This window comes from Etheostoma cragini, chromosome 9, assembly GCF_013103735.1.
Source record: "Etheostoma cragini isolate CJK2018 chromosome 9, CSU_Ecrag_1.0, whole genome shotgun sequence".
Classification (NCBI taxonomy): domain Eukaryota; kingdom Metazoa; phylum Chordata; class Actinopteri; order Perciformes; family Percidae; genus Etheostoma; species Etheostoma cragini.
In genome coordinates, this window is record NC_048415.1 from 20,405,722 (window position 1) to 20,432,301 (window position 26,580).

General features: G+C 39.1%; 3 protein-coding genes across 7 annotated transcripts in view; 1 reads left to right on the forward strand and 2 right to left on the reverse strand.

Moving 5' to 3' along the window:
* dtymk (deoxythymidylate kinase (thymidylate kinase)) overlaps positions 1–3,446 on the forward strand; it is a 4,303-nt gene extending 857 nt beyond the window's left edge. Inside the window, exons 3-5 of the mRNA XM_034881175.1 lie at positions 2,475–2,565; positions 2,658–2,855; positions 2,939–3,446. Of these exons, the coding sequence (XP_034737066.1) occupies positions 2,475–2,565; positions 2,658–2,855; positions 2,939–3,049 (400 nt within the window). The 3' untranslated portion in view covers positions 3,050–3,446. The remainder of the gene's footprint in view (positions 1–2,474; positions 2,566–2,657; positions 2,856–2,938) is intronic.
* On the reverse strand, positions 3,230–11,354 carry atg4b (autophagy related 4B, cysteine peptidase). Of its 5 annotated transcripts, none has more exons than XR_004657858.1 (13): positions 11,094–11,354; positions 9,504–9,605; positions 9,300–9,371; positions 9,075–9,173; positions 8,779–8,880; positions 8,601–8,673; positions 6,773–6,852; positions 6,289–6,476; positions 4,666–4,744; positions 4,393–4,538; positions 4,193–4,235; positions 3,983–4,076; positions 3,230–3,875 (listed from the first exon to the last, which is right to left on the reverse strand). XR_004657858.1 is itself a non-coding variant. In XM_034881161.1 (13 exons), the coding sequence occupies exons 1-13, from the start codon at positions 11,101–11,103 to the stop codon at positions 3,735–3,737; spliced, it is 1,263 nt and encodes a 420-aa protein (XP_034737052.1). In that variant the 5' UTR covers positions 11,104–11,354; the 3' UTR covers positions 3,230–3,734. The 5 variants fall into 5 exon arrangements, 3 of the variants coding, with proteins under 3 accessions (XP_034737052.1, XP_034737051.1, XP_034737050.1); XR_004657857.1 differs by having other exon boundaries at positions 3,230–3,890; XM_034881161.1 differs by having other exon boundaries at positions 3,230–3,897; positions 3,985–4,076; positions 4,193–4,249.
* A 2,563-nt stretch (positions 11,355–13,917) lies between these two features.
* On the reverse strand, positions 13,918–21,681 carry boka (BCL2 family apoptosis regulator BOK a). Its single transcript, XM_034881176.1, has 5 exons — positions 21,466–21,681; positions 20,887–21,215; positions 18,537–18,665; positions 16,397–16,560; positions 13,918–14,144 (listed from the first exon to the last, which is right to left on the reverse strand). The coding sequence occupies exons 2-5, from the start codon at positions 21,098–21,100 to the stop codon at positions 14,019–14,021; spliced, it is 633 nt and encodes a 210-aa protein (XP_034737067.1). The 5' UTR covers positions 21,101–21,215; positions 21,466–21,681; the 3' UTR covers positions 13,918–14,018.
* Between the last annotated feature and the right edge of the window lie 4,899 nt (positions 21,682–26,580).

Genomic DNA, 26,580 nt, shown 5'->3' on the forward strand with positions numbered 1-26,580 from the left:
AAGGCATTCACGCGGACAGCTACGTATTCTCTTCCCGTTTTCAACAGCTGTCGTCACTACGACAACAACAGACGCTTTGGGCTGACGGTCGCCAGTTAACATGGACTCTCGTTAAACCGGAACACCGGTCGATTCCAAGACGTAGCTCTATTGTTTGTAAATGTGGAGTGCTGTCAGTAGAGAGAAAAATGAAACTAATGGGTGCTGCCTACACCGTGTTATCCTCCTGCGAGAGTTAGCATCCAACAAACTTAAACAGGGCAATTATTAATAGTGTTTTTAGCCTCTAAACATGTTCAAAATGTCATTAAAAGTCCCCCCCCCCCCCATGCGCATTGATTCCTTCTGAGTGAACAGAGTGAATCTGACTGCTGTAGACGCGAAAGGAATGCATGAAAGTTGTGCTAATTCAGCTGGGTTTGGTTCCTGTGTTGATACAGCAGTTACAGAGCTGGTTTTAGGGACATTCTACAAACTACAACACTGAAAAGAGATACAAAACTTTAAAAACAATTAACAAGTTAATTGAGGTACGTTTGGAGACACTACCTTATTTAATAATTAAATTGATAGCCAACATATTTTAGTTTGAGCTCATTTCTGTGTTGTTGTTTGTAGACGGTCCCTAAGCTCTTCAACTACCGTCTCAACACAGGAACTATACACAGCGGAATTAGCACAACTTTCATGCATTTCTTTCACATCTACAGCACTCAGATTCACTGTGTTCACTCAGATAGAATCACTGCACGTGTGTGTGTGTGTGGGGGGGCACTTTAGAAAATATTTGGAGACTAAAAACAAGTTTAAAACTTGCCCTGTTTAAGCCTGTTGGGTGCTAACTCTAGCAGGAGGAGAACACTGTGTAGGCACCACTGATTTTGTTGTTGTTGTTGGTTTTTCTCTCTACTAACAGCACTATAAATTTACAAATAACAGAGCTATGCGTTGGAATCAACCAGAATTCTCCTTTAATGATGGCTGCAATCCACCAAAAACTTTCTAATAAGGGGAGACATTCTACTCTCTTGATATTTTCTGCTTCTGAACTGGTTGTAGATCCACTAGAGGGCGCTCACGGGCAATTGTAGAATGAATGGAACTCTAAGGAGCTATTCCCTCAAACACTTTTCTCAGAAAATATTTTTTTTTGTCTAGTAATTTTAATGTTGCATTCATAAGGGGAGACTTAGAAAATACACACTGATGGATGTTGTTTTTTTTTGTTCTAAAAAGCCTTTTAATATTTTAGTTATGTCCTACTCATTGTACAGCCAGAGATACTGCTTTACGGCAAGGTCTGAGTTCCTTTTGTTCTCTCAACAACACAGCTGACAGGTTTGGCTCTCCCTGTTAATACATGTGCTAGAGAGAAGAGGTTTAGTAATGTTTTAAAGAACACGCTGAAACATTCACTCTGACATTCTGGTTCCAAAGAATGCTAGCGTGTTATGAGCAACGACAACTCAACCTGTAAGAAATCTTAAGTACTCGTTCATTCAACTTTCGACCTATAATCCATGTTGAACTTACAAAAACGACAAACAAATCTGAGATTGCTCAACGACAATCAGGCGAAAGAGATACATTTAGCCGTCTATCTCCGTAGAATCCCATTCATTTTGCACTCGCCTGCGATCACCCCCAGTGGACCTCTGGGGGAACTGCAACCAAATTTGCTACAATGGGGGGTAAATAGTGGGTGAAAAGGCTCTCCGTAGACCAACTCTGATTCCACCTGACGCCCTTGCTCACTGGCGTATTACCTGCTAGAAGTCAAAATGTAAGATGTAGAAAAAGGTCTTCAAAATGGGCGAATTAGTCACCATAAAGTCCACAGTTAGCTGTCAGCACAACTTAAAAGGGTCAGTTCACGTTTCCATTTAAGTTTTAACTTTACAGACTCTTTGTAGAGGTTGAGTTCAGACTATTAAGGCATTGAATAGTTGAAGACGGACCTTATCGTCACTATACGTTTCTATTGAAAAAAAATCTCATCTTTTCAAAACTGTTGACCGTGAAGTCGGATTTATCTTCAGTAGCTGTTTATATTTTCTGGACAGACACATTAGTCTAACCAACTAGATTAGAGGAGGGTCATGCTAGTCCACACAGCCTTCCGGGATGGGAGTAAAACCTGTTCCAGTTCATTGCATTTCTTTAGATGGAACCCTATCACAATGAGATTGGGGCTTCAAGCCACAGACGGGAGGGAAGTACAGAGAGTCCGATTGAAAGTCTGATTTCAGTCTTTTCATGGGATTTGTTGACAAAAATATAGGATAGCAACAGCTCTTTGCTTCAGAATGTACAGCATTTTGAGCAAATGTACTTTTCTTTCCATTGCTGAAGTTTACTATATTGGCATTGATGCAAATTCCAATCTAAAAAAGTCTTTTGTCATTAACCTTGACACTAGTTAGTTCATTAAAACCTTCTGTTTATGCAGCTTAATGAAATAATTGTGACCACAGGCCTCTAATAAAGAAGAAGCTGGAGCAAGGCACCACTCTGGTTGTAGACAGGTACGCCTTCTCTGGAGTCGCTTTCACCAGTGCAAAGCCCGTGAGTCTTTCTCAGCTTTTCTGCTCTGCATCCATCAGGCATCATTAGTCTGTGTGTCTAAGAGGATAGTTTGACACGTTCATCTCCTTCAGGGTTTCAGTCTGGACTGGTGCATGAAACCTGACGTGGGACTGCCAAAGCCGGACCTTGTTATGTTTCTACAGCTCAGTCCATCTGAGGCTGCTCTCAGAGGTCAGTTTGGAGAAGAGAGATATGAGACCAGTGTTTTCCAAAAAGCGGTTCAACTGAAATTTGAACAGCTAATGAAGGATCGTTCAGTCAACTGGCAGGTATGGATTGTACATTTATTCCTGGGTGTTATTTAAATTTAAGTCAAAAACATTAAACTTGTAATCTAAATTGTCTGCTCTAGGTTATTGATGCTTCCCAGAGTGTTGAGGATGTGCACGAGAACATCAGGAGCCAGAGCCTTAACACGATCAACACAGCTCAGAACCAGCAGCTTGGAGAGCTGTGGAAGTAAAGCTGAACCAGTCTCGGTCAAACTAGTCACTAGGTCACTAACTTAAAGACTCTTCTACATGCTTATTTTCGTAAGCAAACGAGAAATGCCATGGCTGTAATTCAAATATTTTTTACCATCTTGAAATTGAGGAGAAATGTACTATTGTCAAATACCAGATTCTGACTTTATTTGTTTTTAATCCTCTTACATGTGTACTTATCGTTCACCTGTCTATTTACTTAGTTGATTAAATAAATACTCTTCAAATCAAAACTTGGCAAGGATACTTTGCATGAACAATTGATTCAACTTGTCTGCAGATTTGACTTAATTAGGTTTCATTACAGGCTGTTTACAGACTTGAGTTATTAGTGATAAACCGCATAAGCCATGGGCATCATGAACCATTGTGTTTCTATACAGCATAAAAATGTTATGGCAATTTTACTTATGGAGTCAGGGAAAGGCACCATATCACTTCAGAATAAACATTTAAAGTGTTAAGACTCAAATGGAAACGCATGTATGTGAAGATGTGCATACAGAATGTATCCTGAGCTCCTGCTACAGCTTCCACCAGGCAGTCTCAATGTAGGATACAGAGAGCATTGTTGAGAAGAACGCTGTGACACACTGACTACACCATTGGAGCTGGACCGGCTCAAGAAGTCTCCAGTTAATGTTCATCCCCTCAGGCTTCCCTTCAGGGACAGAGAAGAGACAATCTCTCCCAAACTGTCCAGAACAGCAAATCATTGTTCATAAGTTCCTCAGAGGGAAAGGATCTCGAATTCTTCATCTTCTGAATCAAAGAACCGCTCCAACCTGTCCGAGTCTGAGAAATCTGCAAAGTATGGGTCAACACGTAAAAGAAGAAGAAAAAAAACATTAAAATTCATTTTTATTAACTAATGTTTTTGGACTAACTTTTTGCTTGAATTAAACAGTTACCAGGAGTAAGGTTGAGGGCATCCACGCTGACCATGTGTGAGGGCTGACTGTCTACTAGCTCAAACATGGGCAGGCCCCCTCTGTTGCATGACAGCTGGAAGAGAAGGACCATCATTTTGAAATGTACCAATTCCTCTAGCAAGAAAGTGATGCTTTATTTAACTCACGAGTCAAGGGAGCAACAAAAGAGCAGTGTTCACAGAAACTTACCCTTCTTATGCGCATACACCAGTCGTCAAACTCGTCCTCTGTTCTGCAGAAGAAACCCTGGTGGACACCAGAAAACAATAAGCTACAGAACATCTGTTACTGTAAAAGGTTTTCAGCCCGCTCGCATTCACATTTAACAAACGGACTTTAGTTTGAGAAAGAAAAGCCCTGGGCCATAAAACCCTCTCTAGCATTCCTACCGCTGCGATGGATGGGTCCAATTCACAGATGTGCATGCGGCAGGGGGGGTGCTGACAATGGTACGTCTCATCAGGGACTTGGCCATCTTCACATGGATCCACTGCAGGCTGCGTGGTGTGTGGGTCTAAATAGATGAGTTCCTCTCCTGAAGAACAAAAAAAGCATGTTAATGATTAGATTGTTCTCTTGGTATAAGTAGAATTAATATGGTGAGCATAAGTGTGCAGTGCACAGCTGAGTGTTTATTTCACAAACACAGAGACTAGACATACCGACATAACCAATGAAGTAATGGGCACTGTTGGGTTTCCCCCCAATAACACCCAGGGACTGAGGCAGCATGAAGCATTGCTGTAAAAAGAGACAAGAGGGTTTATCTCACCCCAGCTGTAGCTGACCTTGCCTCAGTGGAAATGTGGTTACCTGTTTTCATTAATCTTTTAGCCAATTTAGTACAAACAACATAAATGACATTGCGATGATTTTCCAAAGTTCACCATTTGTTTTTGTTTTTAAATTTGTAGTGAGTTTCAGCTCCTTACAGGACAATGTGGGCAAATATACAGCCAGCACACCAGAAAGCCCCCCACAAGGTCGACCAATCATCAGAAACCTCAATTGTATTTTGAAATTTGTTTTATTTTGTAGATAAGCTGCGCTGTGGCCTTCCTGTATGTGAATACCTACTTGGCTTGACACTCGCAGAAATAGAGGAGACGGCCAAACGATCGGTACAGCCTGATCACAGCTGGTGTGAACCGACAGATTGGACAACATGTGCAACAAAATGAACAAACTATCGTTATTGGCATTTACAATGGCCGTTCTTTGTTTTTGGTTTTTTTTATATTCATTCCTCCAATCATTTATGATGACAAATAGATGATTCAGATAAATTAATATTTAAAAAATTAAATAAAAACGAACAGTCCCCCATGTTATGAGTGTTGGCGTTGCATAGTTGGTCCACCAGAGGACGCTCTGCAACGTCCCTGTTGGCAACACAGATTTTTTTTGTTAATGTGTTTTTGTTCAAAGGACTTCAAGTTTTATATCCTGAGTTTGTATTTTCATACATTTTGTTTATCAGAACTTTAATATATGTTGAAGTTCCTCTGTGCTGTTGTGACACTAAAACAAATGATCATATTTCAGTGAGAACTCATAAATAACTACAAATAACTAATGTTAGGGAAATCTGATTTTTTACGCATTTAAAAAATATATATATATTGGCCGATATATCGGCATATCTGTATCGTTATTGGCCTCAAAAATCTTTTATTGGCTCTATTTTGCATGTTGCTTGTTCTAGACAACTGTTTCGATTGTCATCCGTTGAGACGCAGATGAAGAAATAACGAGATTCTGTTCCCTGGACAAAATAATATTTGCAAATTTGCATGCTAACCACAGTAACTGCAGATGTTTGCCCCCATGTGGGAGAGACTGGCGCAAAAAGCATGCAGGGACCCTTACAACTTCCTTCAGATGGGTAATCTCCTACAGTGAACACCAGGACCTCATGTATTTGTATTAAAGTAACCTTACTATTGTGAGACTGCAGTTGAAAGCGCGGACGAATCACCACACAAGAGTAATGCAACTCTGACAACAATTCATTATAAAACACTATGTATCTTTAGTCGTTCATGTTATCAAATTAATATTGACTAGAATTGACAGAAGAGATGGTGACCATGTATTACATATGTGTAAATACAGAGGTATGTTTGGGGATTTCCGCGTCATAAAGCTATCAAACAGGAAATTTAGTTGTCTCATGTTGTATGTCAAGTTTCCAGTGACACCATGTTTCAGAATGTCATGTTTCACCATTATATACACCGTAGAAAACATATATTTATATATAAACACCCGCTGAAGTACTTCACCTTGAGGGTTTCGATGTAGGCCTCATTTATATCACTCAGGCCCAGCCTGAGGGGGATGAGCAGGACCAGAGGTTTCCAGAGAGCCGTCTCCTCCTCGGCCAGGGCGCACGCCCCCTCCAGGCAGCCGTTGAGCTCGCCCGCTCCGCCACAGGCTCCCGCAGCGTCCAGCCAGGGCATACAGAGACGCTCTGCAGCGAAAAAATGTATCACAAAATGACTGAAAAAAGACTATGGTCTCTATCTATTGTCACTGTACCGGATTAGCATTAGGTCATGTAGTAGACTTAAGTCAGAAAAGGACTAAAGCAGACCTGCTCTACAGTGAAATACTGACCACTCAGCTTTCTGTTTGTAGTCAAATTAAGACAGTAATCCACCTAATGACAGCTTGGCCAGCACAGTTAATAGTTTAACCTAGAGTATCAGCGTGACATGAAACTGCTGATGTTAATGATTGATTAGAGACAAACACCACTGGACTCACTGATCTCCTCGATGACCACAGTGTTGTCCATCGCCACGTGTACGACTAATCTGCTCCACGTATCAAACACTGCCAGCTTCCTGAAAGCAAGACAGCACATTGAGACGGTCACACTTTTGTCAAGGTCAAGGTCAGATTTTATTTATATAGCACAGTTACAAAAAGTCACTACTGCCCCAAAGTGCTGTTCAAATATAGATAACAACATAAGATAAAAGCATAATAAATAACCGGAAAACCCATCTAAAACCGAGGGCCTAAAACAGATAACAAACTTTGCTTAAAAAAATACCAATTAAATGTCCCAGCTCAGCTTCTTTAAAAGCCAGTGCAAAAAGATGAGTTTTTAAAAAGGTATTTAAAACTCTCAATAGAGGAAGCTGCTCTAATGTTGAGAGGTAGAGAGTTCCAGAGCTTAGGACCTGCTACTGAGAAAGCTCGGTCCCCTCTAGTCTTCAGTCTGGTTCTGGGACAGTCTAAAAACAACTGGTCAGCGGACCTGAGTGCTCTTTGTGTCTCACTACACTGGGAAGACATGTCTTTAAATAGTTTTGAACAGTATCTTGGTTGTTTAATGTGTGAATGGGTGAACACTTGAGAGTGGAAAAGAAAGAAAACACAAACAAATGATGCATTACAAACAACTAAATGCCACGCAGTGTGTGTGTCTCGATCACACTGATTGAATGGCTGCAGTACAGAGGGTAGAGATGGTCCAATACCATTTTTTGTGTGTGCTGATCTGATACCAGTGTTTCGTATATTTTATTATGTTTTAACAGATGTATACTACTATCCCTGTGTGGATGGGATATGATTTCGATCTTTGTTGTCGGTCTGGCTCAGGTTTAATTCTGTGAAACATGAACAAACACAAACAATGAACGCCACAGAACGTTCTTTCATTATCCTGTTTGACTGTCAGTTATAAAGGAAAAGAACATAAATAAACTACTTTAACGTAGATTTTCTGTAGGGCTTTATTACGTGGTATCGGATTGGTGTATATAAACTGCAGTACTTCCCGATACCGATACCAGTGTTTTAGGCAGTATCGGAGGCGATACCAATACTGGTATCGGTATCGGTACATCTCTAGCAGAAAGTACAATTTGACTCATGCTAATGTCAACATACTGTTCTGTCTCTCTGTCAATTTGGATATTAAAATCTGTCTCAATTTGGATAAATAATGAAAAGGTACCCCATGGAGTTTTTGACCACGAGTAGCCCTATAGAGCAGAAACATCAAATGTATACATAACTTGAATTTGTTTACAAGAAAACTCTACAGAGCACCTTTGATAAACCTTAAGTTAAAATTATTCAGTGGGTTCAGCTTCTTAAATGAGAGGATATGCTAAATGTTTCAGTTTTATACCCATTAAAAGTTAAATATTTTTGGACTTCGAATGTCCCATGACATAGTGCTCTTTGGGTGCTTTTTATTTATAGTTTTAAATTTATAGTCTCTTTCCTTAGTATGTGCCATTTCTGTGTCTGTAGCTTTTTTTGGGGGGGGGGGGTTGGAGGCTGGGGGTGTGGCCTTGACCAACTGCCACTGCCACTCATTTGAAAGCCATGGGTGGGCCAAATTCTCGGAAATTTTCATTCCACGGGACCTTTAACTTGGCAATTTGAAGATGTCACCTTTGGCTCTGGGAACTTGTGACGGGCTATTTCATAATTTCTTTACATTAATTGAAAAAAATAATCAATACAGTGATTGATCATAACAATAATCAATAGTTGCAGCCCTAAAATGTGAAATCTGGAAAGAAGTGAAACGAAGTAGCTTGGTGATCTATAGTTTCTCTACAGTACTTACTTTAAAACCTGGGCAACTGTGTTCGGTCCATACCACTGGCCTATAGGCTTTCCCTCTCCAACTCCCATTTGGGCTGCAGCATTTAGGAACAAAAAAGAAACAATGTGATGCAAAATCTTTTAGGGCAGCCTGAGGGAGTTCTTGATTAAATTGGAAAGGTCTGACACTCACTACGTACCAATTTGATGGATGGAATAATAGCTGTCTTTTTTGTCAATAAAGGCATTGAGAATACTGATGTACTCTTCTCTTTGTTTCTGGCCTCTGGCCCATCTCCAGTCTGAGGACAACAAGGCAGTCATCAAGTCTGTTTCAAACAAGCTCTGTTTGGTACAGTCTACTCACTGGAGAAGAGCTGTTAGTGCCACACAGTACACAACTGGGTTCCATCTCCATAATTTTTTAACTATCTACAATCAAGCAAGATATTTTTTTCTTTGTTTGTGCATTTCAATTTAAAAAAAGTTGACTTACCTCTGCCTACATGCCTACACACCAAGGCCTCGCCTAGGATCATCTGGCCGCACCGTAACATGCATCCCCATCCTGTATCTGATGTCGGCCCTGTCCCACCTGTAACACATGAATCATGCATGGGATCCCTTATTGTGATTAGATGTTAAAAACCCAGATAACTCAAATCCCCAAACTCATCAAGTGTAGTTTACGAGCTCGACTAACACACATCACTTCACTTACCAATTGGTGGGAAGTTTTTTCTGTATGTGAACCACAGTCGTGAAGTGACATCTGATAAAATCTCATCTCTCTCTACATGAAGACCAAAAATCACCAAATTACAATACAGCCTCAGAGAAAAGTGTGCGTGCTATGATCCAATATACCTTTAATACTTTTTTCCAGTGTCTCATATACAGTACACATTATATTGCAAAGTCCTACCTGTGAGTGCATTGTATTCTTTCCCCAAGATCCACACAGGCTCCGAGGTCTCAGGGAAATCTTCAAACTCTCCAAAGCGAAGTGTGTCGTATGTCAAGGTTGCTGGAAAAGAGGTCAAGAGTCAACTAGTGTTTGGAATTACAGGAGAGAAACGGCTATGGGTCATGTTGTTGACCACTAACCACTTGTTGCAGCTAATTAAAGTGAGGCTATTTGTCAGGGGGTAAAGGTGTGGTGCGTTTCTGGTGTGGTTCTGTAGATATATATATACTAGGAGCATATCAGCATATATATGCTCCCTGCTATCTGTGAACACATCAGCCGGGATAACCCAGACAACATAACTTTATGGCATCATTAGGATTATTTCATCAGACTTCAAAAAGCTCCACCAGGGCCCCAGATGACATCTGACTATGGTTTTCACAAGCTGAGGGATACTCTTCCAACTGCAAACTGAACTCAATGTGTGAAATCACCCCTTAATATCAGAGGAAACCTAAATGACAACATGCATGACAAACTGACAACATCAAACAAACATATCCCATTTATCAATATATGAAAAGCTTTATGCCTTTTGTAATTAGATGGTAATAATAAGTAGGCTACGTAAACAGGTGGTGGATGCTTTTAATACAGTGTGATGGCAAAAAGCAATCACAGTAACAGTCTGCAGACATTTCACTGCAGTTAGAAATACTGGGCTCAAAGCCAGAATTGGGCAAAACAGTAATGGACACCAGTAAAGGGTACACTTGATCTTAAAAATAAATTAATCTGATTTAGGCTTTCTATCTGTTAGTATTCAATGGTAATGAATTTACCCTACTGGTGCAAACTAAAAACAATAAAAGGTGTCTTAAGTTTCCGAAGACACAAAACGTTTCCCACATAACCAACAGACAGGAAAAGTTGACTAACGTTAGTTAGCTTGGGCAGAAAGCTGAGATTTACAGCCTCATCGATAAAGAATGAAGGAATGCATTTGCAGTCGAAGGAAATGCAATAAGTCTGCTCGCATTCTCCGAATACTATTAAGTTACTACACTACGTAAGTGTTGCTGCATATCCAATAACTTAACGTCTCTCATTGCTAATAGCATTCCGGTGCTAACACTAGCCGAATAACTGATGTGATGGTGACAGTGCATCGACTGGGATGTTCATCTGGGGCGTAACATAACGTTAGCATAAACAATCAAACCAAGAACGGACGGAACGCAAATTATTAAGAGTGAAACTTAACAACAACGCATGACATTAACACAGATGACATCTGGGGGTCGTCCAGTAACTTATACAGTTGTGCAGGGAGCTGTCAAAGCGGGGAATCCCCCACATTTAGCAATAGCAGCGGGCTAACGTTAGTTAGCAGTTAGCTTTAGTCATCATTTTAGCAGGCTAACGTCACCGAGGCGAACGTTACAAAGGTCTGTGTTGGTTTGGCAGTTGGAGTTGGTAATCCTGTAATGGCAGAGAAGTACATTTTCCTAGGTATGATGTTGTTGTGAGTATCTTATGGCAGTACTAGCTTGCTAAGGGAAGAAAATATATGTTATTTTGCTATAAATTCTCGCTTAACGTTACCTGCATCCATCCCGACGGTCTTCACCCTATCTTTTTTGTTGTTCTCTGTATTCCAAACCAGTTGACCAATGGGAATAGACTCCTGCTGTGGAATTCGGAGAGAGGCGGGACATTTTTCATGAGAACCAATAATATGTGGGAAAGGGGTAACGTTGCCCTAACCAATCAGTAGTGGCTGACGTTTCCGTGTTGTTGAAAACAGTTTATGGTGGGTTCAGGTTACAGATTTAAAGAGGCTTGATTGAAATATCTGACCATGAGGGAGACCATAGACATATAAATATATAATATATGTCTATGAGGCAGAGGACCTCATGGTCAAACTCTTCTTCTTCTTTTTCTTCTTCTTCTTCTTCTTCTTACGGCAGCACTGAAAAGTCTCAAGGAAGATAGCAACTAACAACCTTTGGGAGGAAGAATCACTGCTGTTGAGTGATGCCAGAACAAGTTCGATGACTTCTATTTACAAAACCTCCTGAGAAGGAAATGGATGAAGGAAGGTGAGCAAAATAAAAATAACTCTTCACCAGACACTTAGACATTTCTTAAAACCCCCAAAAGAAACACAACAAAATGTAATTTATACAGTGGCTTGCATAAGTTTACAGACCCATGCTAAAGTTGATTAAAAAGAGGAATAAAATCATCTTTTGAAAATCGATATTAACGGCTTAATTAAAAAAAGAGGAAAATCCAACCTTTTAAGGACACCAATTTTCTTTGTAAATAAATCATGTATTGTAAATAAATAAATGTTCTTCCTAAAAATACGAAGGGCATTAGTATACATACCCCTATGTCAAATCCCCATAGAGGCAGGCACATTTTTATTTTTAAAGGCCAGTTATTGCTTTCATGGATCCAGGATACTATGCATCCTGATAAACTTCCCTTGGCCTTTGGAATTAAAATAACCCAACATCATTGGGGGGCAGTAATGGCTAAAATTTCAGACCGTTGTAAAAGTTGAAAGGGAACAAGGGCGGTTTGAGATCCAGTTTAAAACACCTAGCACTTGCTGCTGCAGGTCAAAATTGTTTATTGGCATTTCATCACGCCATCTCCAGTTCCCCTGCTTAAATCTGTTAACCTGTCCGGTGATACTGATTCAACCACTAGGTGGTAACAATTAGCCAGTAATGTCTCTGCCGTCTTACAGTCTTTGTAGTCCGTAAATACATCATTACTGACATTAGAGGTAAACACAAACACACAGAGGGAAAACAATAAGCAAAGCACTTAAACACAGAATTAAATCAGTAGGTTTGCATTCAAAAGTGATTATCAAATTAAAGTTTGGGAGGTTTAAAAATGACAACAACACATAAAACAAGTCAGACCACAAATGTATTGGACAGGAAAACTTCAAAAATAAATAAACCAACGTTTTCATTTGGTGCCAGGGCCTCGTTTTTTGAATCCATTAAAATTTTACAGTAAAGCCAGTCAATAATTGTTCATAGTATATGGTATTTCAGTTACAGTAACATTTTTCAATGATGAGAATGAAGGTATAGTTGTGTCTATATCTCCCATTGCCTAAGAATGTTGTTAAATAGGAAAAATAATATTCATCTACTTCCAAAAAAAACATTTGGCAGATAACAAAAAAGGTTTCCTTTTTTTCTGTCATTGATGTTGGAAAAAGACTAATCCCCTGTCATGATTTTAGTCTACAAACAACTATGAGAGAAAACTGTAACTTTTGGGGTTTGCTGTGTGCTTGAACATAGCGTGGACACTTCACACACCAAACTAACTTCACAAGTTGCTTGGCTAAATTCTCAATCTAAAGACAGCTGCAAAGCAAAACCTGTTCATTACCAATTAATAACATTTACCCCTGCTGACTAGATTGCAATTGTTGTAAGAACCATTTATTATTGGTAGTATTTACAGTTGCAGATGATTTACAAACATTTATTTTCTTACACTTCTAGTGCTGCATGCCATATAAAAGTAAATATTTTCATGGAATAAAATCTACTTACAGAATAAAATGTTATCAAAGTGCTCTTACTTAGAGATAACATATTGTAACTTGCAATACTTCAATTACAGTAATAGCTTACAGCGACCAATGAAGAGAATGAAACATTGCATTAATGCATAGGGCTGTCTGAAATGCATGGAATCGAACATATTTGGATTCAATTAAAACTCTATTCATCCAATTAATCAGGGACTTTACAAAAATGATTAGGGTAAGAAAGAGGGCCGAATCTTATATTTGAATTTAAAAGGTGTACATCTTTTTTTCTTCTTTTGGGAAAATCAAAAGAATAAAAAAAAAGATGAAACGTGTTGGATTCAACTAATTTCATTAGAGTAAAATCATAAATAATTCATGATGTTGTCCCCCGTTTAAAACATACTAGATAATGTAAATAGTACATTAAGAGGACCCCAGTTAAATGTTTCCATTCACTTCGCCAATTACTAGAACAAGTTGGAAATGTGTGATTCTGAACTTCTATTGTATTACAGGATAACACATTTTGATGGGACTACCATCTCTTCAGCAAAAATATTTTTTGTACAGTCCCTTAAATATAGGAGAACATGTTGCATTTTGCAGTTATCTATGCATGCATAAACCCAACCAGGTGACAAGTGGATATTTTTTTTCAAATCACTGCCCAACAGGCAGCAAAATGTGTAGTTCTTCTGTTTGTGAAAAACATAAAGTTATTTTATATATTTACACCAAATGGGTGCCATAACATAACTATTGACAATAAATAGACAACCTAGCATATGAAGCAGAAGCTGAATGGATATTCTGTGACGATAGGTGATCATCCATGAATGTTCAGTGCAAATGAGTGTAAACATAATCCAAAGCAGCGGATGCCTTAGTGGTGGTGGTCGTGGTGGGGTACAGTGCTGGTCAGTCCGCTACAATCCAGTGTGTGGCTTTGTGTTTCACTTCTCCCTCAGGAGGTATAACACGGTGGCCTTCAGATAGTGTCCAAAGGCACAGACAGCAGACACTAGCCAGTGAGAGCGAAAGCTGGGATCAGTGTTCACCACACATTTTGTTACATCCACCTGTAACAGCACAGAGGACACAGAGCTCACCAAATCAATTCAGACTGTGGAATGGAATGAAACAAGACAAAAAAAAAGTCCCATTTGAAGCAAACACACAACGAAAAGCCCTTATAAAATCCCACATGTGTTCTTGATTTGTAAATATTCTCTGAATCTGTAGTGACAAGATGTGCAACTTGCCTACAGATATGTTATTTCGAAACAAAACGACCTCCGTAATCCCAGCAGTGCTTACATCAAGAATCCACTTAGATAACTAGAACACTTTCATAGACAATGAGATTTCCCAGAGAGCACAGTTAAGTGTCCGTCCTGACACTAAACACTTCTCCCTCTTCAGAGCCTTCATATCACAGAATGTTGTTCAGGTTTCCAACATGCTGTAGAAATATTACAGTTTGAGTTTAGACTGCGACATGTCTCTCATTTGTGCTTATGAGGTCAGTTATACAATGCATTGCTATTCATTTGTGTCACACTCCACTTCTCTTCAAAACAAACCTTACTAGGGTGCCATGTCTCCGAGTGCGTGGGCACATTTGTTTACTTTGTTATGCTCTTTCCAGCAGAGCAGAACCCAGGCAGAGGCACGTTGCCAGCCCTTGTTAGTTCTTGTGCTCTTAATTGTTTCTGCAGGATTTTGTCAGACAGATTTTCCCCATTAACAGGATTCTACAAAAGACACATCCAACATTCTGCCTGAAGCTGTGGAATGGATTTGTTGGTAAATTGTCAATGCACAGTGTATTAATCCTTATACAACCAACTGTAATCATTCACAATGACGTGAACGCTCGCAAGTAACTTACATGGGAATCTTTCCCATCTCTACCATTCATCCCACCCCAATATCATAAGATTATATAACAAAATATGATGGCATTTATCTTTAATCAGTCTTGTATTTGTACCTTGTGTTCCACATTTATCATGTATCATACAGGAATATATTTTCTGTTGTAGCTATTGTAGCTAGGGTATCAGTATAATATCTAAAGGGACCTGCGTCTGCATGTCATATCCAGCTAATCTTTAGAGAACGGGGAAAGCTGGTGCAAAATTCATTGGAGCCGAAACGATCAGTTGATTATTTGATTTGTCAATTGACAGAAAAGTTTACTTTTCTTTTAAAAGATATTTTCCTGGCTTTCTGCTTAATAGGATCGTGTTAGCTTGGAGGGAGACTGGGAAATCAGGGGAGAGTGAGAGAGGGAACAATATAAAGCAAAAATAACAAGTCTTCAAAACCATAGGACCACATAGGGCAGTTAGATTATGACCAGTAGGAGCATTTCATAAAATAACGCCAGGTTTTAAACACGTCATTAACGTTGTGAAACGGTTGCAGTTTGCTTGGATTTAGGCAACAGAACTCCTCAGTTAAGTTTAGAAAAAAAATCATAGTTTGGGTTATACTCAGTGCATTTGTTACGTTAATTCATCTGCATGCGTATGTCCATGACATAATTATGTAGAGGATGTAATTACACGTGGGACACAGAATATGATGTTTCGTTTGTTAAGTAAACCTTTGTCTCTGGAAAGTTATAATGTCTATGTTTCACTATCTAAACTATGCTTTTTGAACCTAACAACTTATTGATTAATCAAGAAAATATTTAGTAGATTGCAGCTTCTAATTTTCATAACACACCCACCAACTCATCCTGAAATTTTAAAGTTTAAAGAAAAAACAATCTGTGGCACTACTTCTCTATCAATGTTTTTTTTATTTTTTATTACTGTTTATCGTTCCCCAGCGGGGAAATTAAAATTGTACACTCTGTTTCTGTTAGAAATTACTAGACATAGACCTGAAATACACACACACACACACACACACACACATACACACACACATGCTTAGGACCTAATCATGCACAAAAGGAGAGATGTCAGAGTGCCAGTGCTGGACCAGCACCCTAAGTTGTTGTGGGAAACGGGACCTTGCTCAAGAGCACCTGGCAGTACCCAGGAAGTGAACTACCAATCCACACTCTGTACTTAGGCCCGTACTGGGACTTGAACCAGCGACCCTCAGGTTCCCAACCCAGACCATCACCTAACTTAAAAGAGACATGTGGTAGTTTTAGTGATTTTACAATGATTTTATTTTGCATTTCGCAAACAGGACAAATTCCATCACCTTCAGTTTGCCACTGTGAAACTAGAGACCTTAAGAGTTAATTCATCAGCAACACTCACACAAACAAGTGATTAGATTTAAAAAAACAATAAAGTTTCCTTACCCAGCCCCCTCTCCTTTTTAACCAGGAGGTCAGGCTCTTGCGGACAAACTCCCCCATGCAGTCGACAATGGTATGGACCATAGCTGGATGACCGTGGCGAACACAGTCCACTGCCAAGGCTCCTGCCACGGCATACAAAGAAACCACCTTTCCCCAAGTCACACCTGAAAGGAGACACACAAGTTGTGGAATAAAATGAACTAAATCTTCACTCAAAGCTTTACATTTATTCATTTATCGCTGCTGTCTGATGTATGTACCCACTGCCAAATTTAGCAAACAATGATTATTTGATGATTTGAGGGTTCTTGAATGTCTTAGAGTTTTTAGTGCAGTTTTTATCTGTCAGCAGCTGTCCTCAAAGATGGATGAACAAACTCTTAAAACCTCAGCAGAGGCCAGGCCTTGGGCCGACATGCCTGGCTGTCCCACAGAGAAGAAAACCCAAACAGCAGGAAGGCAGTACGCCTCGCTAGATTAGTGAGTAGATCAGTTTCCCAACTTAGTTCACATGTTGAGTAAAGCTTTCTGCCACCACACCATTTACAGTCAAAGCTTCAGACTATTTTTGCAGTGTTTACATGTCAGAGACAAACTGAGCCTCCACTCCATCCATCTTCTGCAACTGTCATCTGCCTCATTCCTAGGATCTCACAAACGGAGGTTATGTTTCTCTAACTGTAAAATCTGGAATTTGCAGAATGATATATTCTACATCAGCTCTAACAAATCTGGATCCTACACAACATTTCCCATAATGCAATTGTGTCTTTGGTAACAATCTCCATGGCTGTTAAATGCCTGTGTCTTTTAAACTCCACACCCTAAGTTTGTACCACAAATTTTCCCTTAAAATAATTGAATTCTCGGGGCGCCCTGGTAACTCATCTGGTACTTTCCTGTCTTAAGCTGATTTATCAAATAAAGGTCATAAAGCTCAAACAATTCTCAAAGACCAAGCGGCGATAACCTTGTTGACATCCTGATGACATCATCGGGGGTATTTCTCATACTTTATAAATAAGGTAAACCCTATAAGGAAACCCTTTTGAGAAAAACATGTTTCAGTCTTTGACTCAATATTAAGACTGAAAAAAATTTAAGTGGTCTTTAGCAACTCCTGAAGGAAATATCTTAAGCTGCTCAGTGCTCCACTATCTTTGCTAGCCAGTCGCTAACTTTGTCTATCAGCTGTTTGGCACTGGAAAGGAAGTTTACTGCAGGTTTATCAGAGCTGTTTTCAAGCTGCCTGTGCTTGGAAACAGCACGGGGGAAAGTGATGAGACTAAACCACAACAGTAAAGTCAACCAAAACAATAAGCTAAAAGACACTAAAAGCTCTGTATAGATAAGAGGCACCATGACTTCCTCTTCACACCACAGGGACTCGTCTGGACTGTCAGTTTTACGCCATGTCCAAATTTTCACTGTAATTGTTGATGGCCACATTCTCAACCTGTAAATTGAAACTAAAGCCTAAATGCTATTAATTTCCCCCCCTTTACATCTCAGAGCATTCTTTAAATTAGTTTAAGGTAGTCAATGATATTTCTTAGTAAGTCTGCACATACTAAGGACCACACAAACCTGATTTTCTTCAGTGTGCAGTTGACTCCTAATTAGTTTTGCAGCAGATTGCTTTGTTACAGTCCCTAAGGTATAAACCAGCTGAGGCTCATGACTGAACTCCCTGGGTGGGGTCTAAACTGTCCGCAACAATCACTTGCTCTGGCAACCTAATATGGACTGAATGTTTTCTCTGCAGTTTCTTTCTGTGACTGCAACACAATCTCTCTGACTAACTAGAGAATTCTCAATTTACCCTGCAAAAGAGGTGTTTACATGAAAAAGTAGGCTGGAATTTGTTTATTTTTGATGGGGGTAATTATAGTATTGCTCTTTTTGAAAGGCATTATTTTGAGCTGTAACATAAGTTCTCCAAACCTGCAAAATATCTTTATTTGTCTCAAGCTCGGAAGTTCCCCCTTCCCAATGACAACCAAATGAAGAACTTCCCTAAAAAGACAAACGCTCTGTAATCTTTCTTTGTTTTTAAATGTGTCTATCTGATAACAAAGAACGCCAGTCAGTTCCCATGATGCAGGTCTGTACGCCTGGCTTGAGTCTGACGTGGACCTACCTGTGGAGAAAATGTCTGCCGCCACAGCCAGGAAAGCATCAGATACAATACTCTCTGACGCCACTGTGATGTTGAGCTGTCGCGCTACGTTACGGTAAACGTTGGGTCGAAGGTACTCCAACTCATCACCTGGCCACAACATAAGAGACGAAACTCAAACAAAAACATCTCTGGTGACTGTTTGTATTGTCTCTGACTTTAAATTTAGGCTACACACGCAGTTAAAGCAAAACTATGTAACTTTTGAAAGAAGCAACAACACATTCTTCTTCTCACAAGTGAATAGTGGACTTCATTAGCAGTAAAATTCAGCCTTGCTTGATTCAATAACGTCAATGGTCTAGCTTTCCTTGGTCTGGTAGCTTATGATATGTAAATATTACTGGATAACAGACAAACTGAGTCAGTTGGCTGACTTCATTACTTTTTTTCACTTGTGCTACTTTAACAATAGCTTAGCATTTTACCTAAATGCTTAACAGTAGTTCAGGATTTATCCCAAAACAGTCATTCGTAGCTGCAATGGTCACTGTAAAGCAAAAGCTACATGTCTCCCTTTTAATTTAAAAGTGAATTCTGTAAGATTGCTACGTCTCTAATGACTCTAGGTTGAATATGTTGCTGGAGCCAGTTAGGTTAGCGTGATATAAAGACTGGATGCAGGGGGAAACTAGCATGGCTCTGTCCAAATGGTACAAGTAACTAGTCTAGGTAATCTAGGTTGCTAGCTGAGACTTTTAGACACCACAATATTGCAATAAGGGCAACCGGCACGATTGGTTCATTTACATTTTAGCATACATTTAGCATATATCCCTAGGCAGTTGCACATTTTGTTTCCCCATCTTGTATATATTTAAATATTTGTTCTTATATTCTTATATTTTATTCTTATATTTTATATTATTATTATGAATTCATGTAAATTGTATGTATGTATATTTTTTCCTATGTGCTGCTGTAACACTGTAATTTCCCATTTTTTGGGATCAATAAATATCTATCTATCTATCTATCCATCTATCTATCTATCTATCTATCTAACTTCCTGGAGTCCCCACTGGTTGCCTGGCAACTGGTCCCAGCCAAGACATAGTCCAATGATTGTTGTTTTTACACTGAACAGATTAAACAAGATATAACGTGTTAATTAGTGAGCTCTAAAGGTGCTGGTAGGTGGATTTTGTTACTTTTTGACCGAGCCACCCTAGCTGTTTTCTCATGTTTCCTGCCCTTGTGCTAAGCTAAGCTAACAGGCTGCAGCTACATATTTACTGTACAGACATGAGAGTGGTAGCCTACTGATCTATTCATCTAACTTCTTTTTTAAATGTTATTAATGATCTGTAGATGCTTTGTTGAATAATTTCAAATCCAGTTGATTTTAAAGGAAACCAAGTCCAAAGGAAGGCTAATTGATGTAATCAGCTCAGACAACTCGGTTTTTACCAACATTTTTAACTCATTTGGGACACTCTGCATGAAAGCATTCCCAAACATTGCCATTTTTTTTTGTTTATACTTACATAGACTAACAGATTTAACAGAGTTGTAACAGTCTCTGTTAAATCTGAGTTTCCAGTTAATTACTAAACTAAACTGGAGGTGGGGTGATAACCACAGATGGTAAAGTGAAACCTCAGACAGGAGGAGCCATATCTTTAGTCCAGATCAGTTTTCAAATTGGGCAAACATCCAAATGCTACCTAGCCTAAAGGAATCCTTGTTTGTCTGAGGATTCCCAGGAATTACTTCAAGGTGTTCCAGTAAAAATGAAAGTTAGGCCTAATCCCACAATTCTGAATGATGTCAAACAGGACAACAGTCACGTTACCAAAGTCATAGGCCCAAGCATCGCCCTCGCCACCCCCAGACCTGAAAATTCTGTAAATGTTCAATTCATTCCTTTCAATGTGATATTTTAAATTATTTTAAAACTGTTGTATGTCCTAGAGTTTGTCAAAATTAGCTTCCAAAAGCTTTTGTTTTATGCTTCATAAGTGTTCTCTTCTCCACAAGTAGCCTTTTGTTAAAACTATCTCTGTGGGCTATTCATGTGTTTTTTTTTCATTTTCCTTGGTCTAAAAGTGGTCAGATTTAAGCACACTGAGTCTTCAGATATTGCTGTCGGTCTAAGCCCACTGCGTGTAACTCTAAATTATCAAATGTAAACTGCAGTTCAGGTCTCCAGATTTCCTGGAAAAATGCCTATGACATGACATCTGTGTCCTCCATGGTATAAACATTGAACTCACATGTGAGGATAACTATGAGTCTCTATATGAATGGCATTCCCTAATATATATATCATAAAGTTTCCAGTGTTTGGGGGACCATCACCAAAACGTACCCAGCCACAGCAGAACCGATGAGATGTCTCCCAGTGCGCCACCTGATGCAGCCAGTCCATGTTCAGGTTTAGACCAGCCTATCCCGGCACGGTTCAGCCTGGAATGAATGTAGTCCCTGCACAGTGCTTTGGCCTGGGACACCAGCTCCTTGTCGGTGTGCGAGCGTTCAAACACTTCAGAAGCAAAGACAGAAGAGCGGCGCAACATCTCCATGGCAGACTGCGCTGCGCACCTCCCCGCGTGCACCGCCTCTCACCGCGGCCAGTCCTCCCCGACACTTGTCCCCTCCGTTCCTTGCTAGTTGGTAGGGAGGCTCGAGGAGATTATCCTGCATAAAAAAAACATGCGGATTAGTTTGATGACATCTTTTGATAGCCTGATTAAAGCTGTCCGACGCAAACCCAATCACTGAAGCTGCAGGTTAGTCTTATCAGACTGGAGAGCAGAAGCATTTACGACATTATAGGACAGTACTAGTCCAGTAAAGTTCGGCTGTGTATGAATCCATAAAGTTACGGTTAGTGCGCCCATCGCTTGTACTGAAGTTAAGGAGAGAAATTAAATTAGGCTACACTTACCCGATAATTAATATATAGGCTAATACTTCCTTACTCAAATCCCATCCTGCATCCTACTGAGCAGAGAAGTGGGTTTGATCACTGACTTATATAAACTGAAGATTTGCTGCCACTCAAGCCGTAAAATGGAAAAAAAAAAAAAAAGCTCCTCCAGTTTATAGTCTGACGGCTTTCCTTCTAAGGGCACTTATTGTGAAGTCCAAAGGCGGAGATAAGCAGACCAACATAGGCCCCGCCCCTATCCCAACACTCTCTCTCGCTCTCTCTCTCTCTCTCACACACTCAAACACTCATACACACAAACACACACACAGAGAAAGAGAGGGGACTGGATCTATTATGGAATGCCTGCAACAAAATGACCAAATCTCAATTGTAGCCTATAATAATACTGCTGCCAAACTATAATAATAATAACAACAACAATAATAATAATAATAATAATAATAATAATAATAACAATAATAATATAGTGTTGTTGTTTTATAACTATTATTTTAATAATTATTATATTTATTGTTAAAATAGTTGTATAGCACTTTTCAAGCACTAAGCAGATTAGCCTATCTTCTTTTCAACAGGAAACCCACAGGTGGCTTACCAAAATAAAACATTTATTTGTGCCTAAATCACCCTGACTGTGAAGTACTTTTTGATCAAGTGCAGGCTGTGAAGCAGAGAAAAGAAATTGTTAGGTGATATGTGGTCCACAGTGAGTAAATAGCCTACTATGAAAATACTTCACAAGAGGCATTTATGAAAGATAAAAAGGATTTGGCAGGATATAAAAGCCTTTCATGTTTTTGGTTTAACTCTTAAAGGGAACGCGAACGATTCAGTATTGCACTTTTGGGGACTTGTGATTGTCGGATTTTTTTTTTTTAAGAAAAAAGAATGGTCAATGTGTGTGTGTGTGTGTGTGTGTGTGTGTGTGTGTGTGTGTGTCTCAGTCAAAACAAAACCAAGTTAAAACTTGTTCTGAACAATTTCTTTGTCATCTGCAGATTGATTTTACGTAGGGGGGAAAAATTAATTTAATCATAAATCAGATTTTTTGTTGAAAGAAAATCGGGTTGACAAGGATCCTATGTCTAAATTTAATAACCTGATGGGAGATGAATAGAAGTTCTGGTATGTATACAGTATGTACTGTATGTATGCTCTTGTATAGCCTAGTATGCAGAATGTTAAGTTGGTCCGGATATAGAATAAATATCATGAAACAATTTAGTTTAGGCTATGCTTTGTTGCCTAGACCTGCCAAAAAATGCATGTTAGAAGAAAACATAAGAGAGATAGCATGCTATATTAATGGTAGAGAAAAGAGAGCTTTGGATACCTTACCAGGAGAGCTTTTTCTTGTATTTAACTTGTGTACACTACCATACCATAGACCGTACATTAAAAGTCTGTGGTTGCAACCATAGACCGTACATTAAAAGTCTGTGGTTGCAACCATAGACCGTACATTAAAAGTCTGTGCTTGCAACCATAGACCGTACATTAAAAGTCTGTGCTTGCAACCATAGATCGTACATTAAAAGTCTGTGGTTGCAACCATAGACCGTACAATAAAAGTCTGTGCTTGCAACCATAGATCGTACATTAAAAGTCTGTGGTTGCAACCATAGACCGTACATTAAAAGTCTGTGGTTGCAACCATAGACCGTACATTAAAAGTCTGTGGTTGCAACCATAGACCGTACATTAAAAGTCTGTGCTTGCAACCATAGACCGTACATTAAAAGTCTGTGCTTGCAACCATAGACCGTACATTAAAAGTCTGTGGTTGCAACCATAGACCGTACGTTAAAAGTCTGTGGTTGCAACCATAGACCGTACGTTAAAAGTCTGTGGTTGCAACCATAGGCCGTACATTAACAGTCAATGCTTGCAACTATGGACATACATTAACAAAAACAAAAACAAAAAAACAAAAAATCGAATTATTATTTTTCTTATTTTATTTGCGGGGGGGGGGCTTAGGAACATTTTTGGGTAGCTTCAGCTCCCCCAAAATACGCCTAACGACGTCCATGCTCCCTGCCATTTCATTTCATTCCTCCAGTTTGCATTGCAGGCTTTAATCCGTTATGAATTCAAGTCTCATAGCCCAAGCTAAGACGACCCTGATTACATCACTATGACATCATCAGGGTGATTTTCTTAGTTTCTGCCAGAGCCACAAAAGACTGTTTTTACCGGCGTGTTACATTCTAACTGAGATTAACGACGTCCTGGTTTAACCTGAAGCTGCACATCCAGCTGAACAGGTAGGTGTTAACCACCTTTAGCTAGCATGTTGGGAAATGGTCGTAACATGCCTTCAAAGGTGGCAAAGCTGTTTTAAATCCTAAATGGGCATGATTAATTTCAAACGGGTCTACTAAACTCTCACATCAACATATCTGAATGAGCTGTGTTTGTCTTTGGTGAGTAAATTCACAGCCAGGTCTGACAGCTCAGCTAGCTATACCACAGGCTAGTTAGGTTCAGAGTTCTGCGTAAAGTGAAAACATTAATAATCAAAATAGTGAAACTATGTTAATATTATTATCACCTTTTTCCCCCTTCCGTGCTTCTGCATACTGGCAGCCTATTTATAAGTCTTGGCACTGACATTGGATGTGACTAAATACTGATCCTAAGAGCACATATTATTTAATATTTGCAAAATACCGTTTCCTTTTTTGTAATACCACCTCACCTTTGTAGTAATGGCCCAGGGGCTCAGCATTAAAGTAAGTTTTACAGAAATTATTGGTGTATTTCTAGTTGCAAAATTCAGTGTTTCAGTGTTATAAGGTGAAAGCTCACACTCACCTAGTGTCCTACACTCATTGTACATTGTTCTTCAAACCCAGAAGGTTACTTAAAGTATGTGACACACTGAGATCTGGCATATGGAATGCAACATATTTTAAGTGCTTATCAAATTGTTTTCTGCAAACTGTCTATTAACTAGACTTGTTAGATTAAGGAAGTGGACAAAATGTGTAAAGTACAGCACTCCGGTTGTATAAGTTTGAGTCTTGGTCAAACTTTTTGGCTACCATATTGTGATTGTGTTGTGTAGCCATGTTATTATTCTTAATTTTGAACACCAAACAGCATGAGAGCAAGCAGCTACACACCTTCTTTAATCGTTTCAATAATGTAGCTTGGCAGACGAGCAATATTATCATTTGTGGTGGAAGCCACCCCGCCCTCTGTTCATGCTGTTGGGACATGCCTGAGGAATGCCCTGCTTTGTTTATGACTGCTCAGCAGATTTGCAGAACTCATAAAACTGTGACTGACAATTTGATCACAAAAAAGGCTCAGTGAGACATTTTCTTTTTCTTGTAACATTCATTTCACAACATCTTTGCAGCACCAAACCCACACACCATTCCCCCATGTGTCAGCTGAGGTGTTGAAACATTATTTTAATAACTGCCTTGGCTCAGTTTCAAACTCTAAATCCTTATCACTACAAGTTTGAATGCGTGTTGTGCCTATCATTGCAGCATGTATCGCAAGCATTTCTCCCCATTTTGACAGCAATTAAAGAATTGCTAGCTGCGATAACCTGACTATTTGATTGACATTGATACATACACTTTTTTTTTTCCAGCTTCCGATGTATAAGACTTTTCAGATTTACCTTTTACTAACGATGGGGTGTTGGTTGGACAAAACAAGCATTAAAACATAAAACTGTCACGTTGGACCCTGGGTAATTGTGATGGACATTCTCACCATTTTCAGACTTCATACAAAACAATCAATCGCTTAATGGAGAGAGTAATCAGCAAACAAATCTATAATGAAAATGGTTAATTGCAGCCTTATGTAAAAAAAGTTAAAAAATACGCTTCACCTCATTCAACTAAAACAGTGAAATCCTGCTTTCCTATTAATGCACGAGTGAAATAAAATAATGATACATGTAAATAGTATAACCCTCAGAGGGGACTTTTTTTGTACAAGGTTAGTACTTTTTATACTGTTATACTTTTTCTCCCAACATAAGTCATATTTTCAATGCGTGTCTTTTACTCTTTATTTTTACAGTGTGGTATTAATACTCCTACATAAGTACATCTTCCTCCATCACTGCTTGTCAGTACCCTTCTTGATAACAGAATTGTACTTGTCTTTAAAGCACTGCATGGTCTTGCACCAGCCCACTTGTCTGAAATGCTTCAGGTCCTCTGGCACTGGTCTTTCAGTTGTCTCCGCAAGTAGAACAAAACACATTTTTTAGTTTCTATGCTGCGAGGCATTGGAGCAGTTTACCTGAGGATCTGAGGACACCGGAACATGTTGATATCTTTAAGTTATTACATTTAAAACCCAGCTCTTGAACATGGGTTTTGATTACAATGTTTTATGGACACTTTATTTCTAAAACAAATCATTTTATAGTATCTAAAATGTTTATCTAGTGTTCAGTTCATTGTAACATATTGTATTGGGTTTATCAACACATTCTTTTATTATTTTTAAGTACATTTGGCCCAAACTGGTTTTGTTTACATATGTACATTATCAGCTTGTGATTCATCTGTAAAGTACTTTGTACACAAGCCTGTAAGCTAATTAATTTGCTATAAAAAAGAAAGTTAGTTTAATTTGAAATCATGGGTGTATGCAGGCTGTCTATAATGTCAAGACAGGAATTGGAAATGGCTCAATTTAAAATGACGGTGCAAACTGGTGGCTAAAAAATGATCCATCATTGTTGCGGAAACAGTTGTAATCAAGCAACTTAAGCTTTTCCCACCGCTAAAATGTAAAGCAACTTCAAATACATTTTAAAGTCTACAACATTTGGTGGATATCTGCTGACAAGAGATTTGATAAATCTGCAACACACTGTATGTAAAACAACACTAAGTATCAACACAAAGCCACAAAAAGTGTGATTGCAACAATCTTTTATTTGTTAGGGTTTCAATGGAATAACATGAAGACTACATGGGGCATTCAGGAGCATGGCCCTGATGACATGCTAATAAATAGGAGAAACCTTCTGTATGTTAACTGTACAACAGTCAGTCTCTTACACAAAGAATGTCAGATGGTTTGGAGATGGTCTCCAGTGGCAGGCAGGCAGGCAGGGGGGGGGGG

Excerpts from the sequence above, each read along its gene's own strand:
- atg4b (XM_034881161.1), bottom strand. Across the intron at positions 8,881-9,074 it reads GTGTAGGCATGTAGGCAGAG|ACTGGAGATGGGCCAGAGGC; the intron begins GTAAGTCAACTT and ends TGTTGTCCTCAG. Across the intron at positions 4,250-4,392 it reads TGGACCCATCCATCGCAGCG|GGTTTCTTCTGCAGAACAGA; the intron begins GTAGGAATGCTA and ends GGTGTCCACCAG.
- boka (XM_034881176.1), bottom strand. The coding sequence starts at position 21,100 with ATGGAGATGTTGCGCCGCTCTTCTGTCTTTGCTTCTGAAGTGTTTGAA. Across the intron at positions 16,561-18,536 it reads GGCAGACATTTTCTCCACAG|GTGTGACTTGGGGAAAGGTG; the intron begins GTAGGTCCACGT and ends GTCTCCTTTCAG. Across the intron at positions 14,145-16,396 it reads TAAAAAGGAGAGGGGGCTGG|GTGGATGTAACAAAATGTGT; the intron begins GTAAGGAAACTT and ends GTGCTGTTACAG.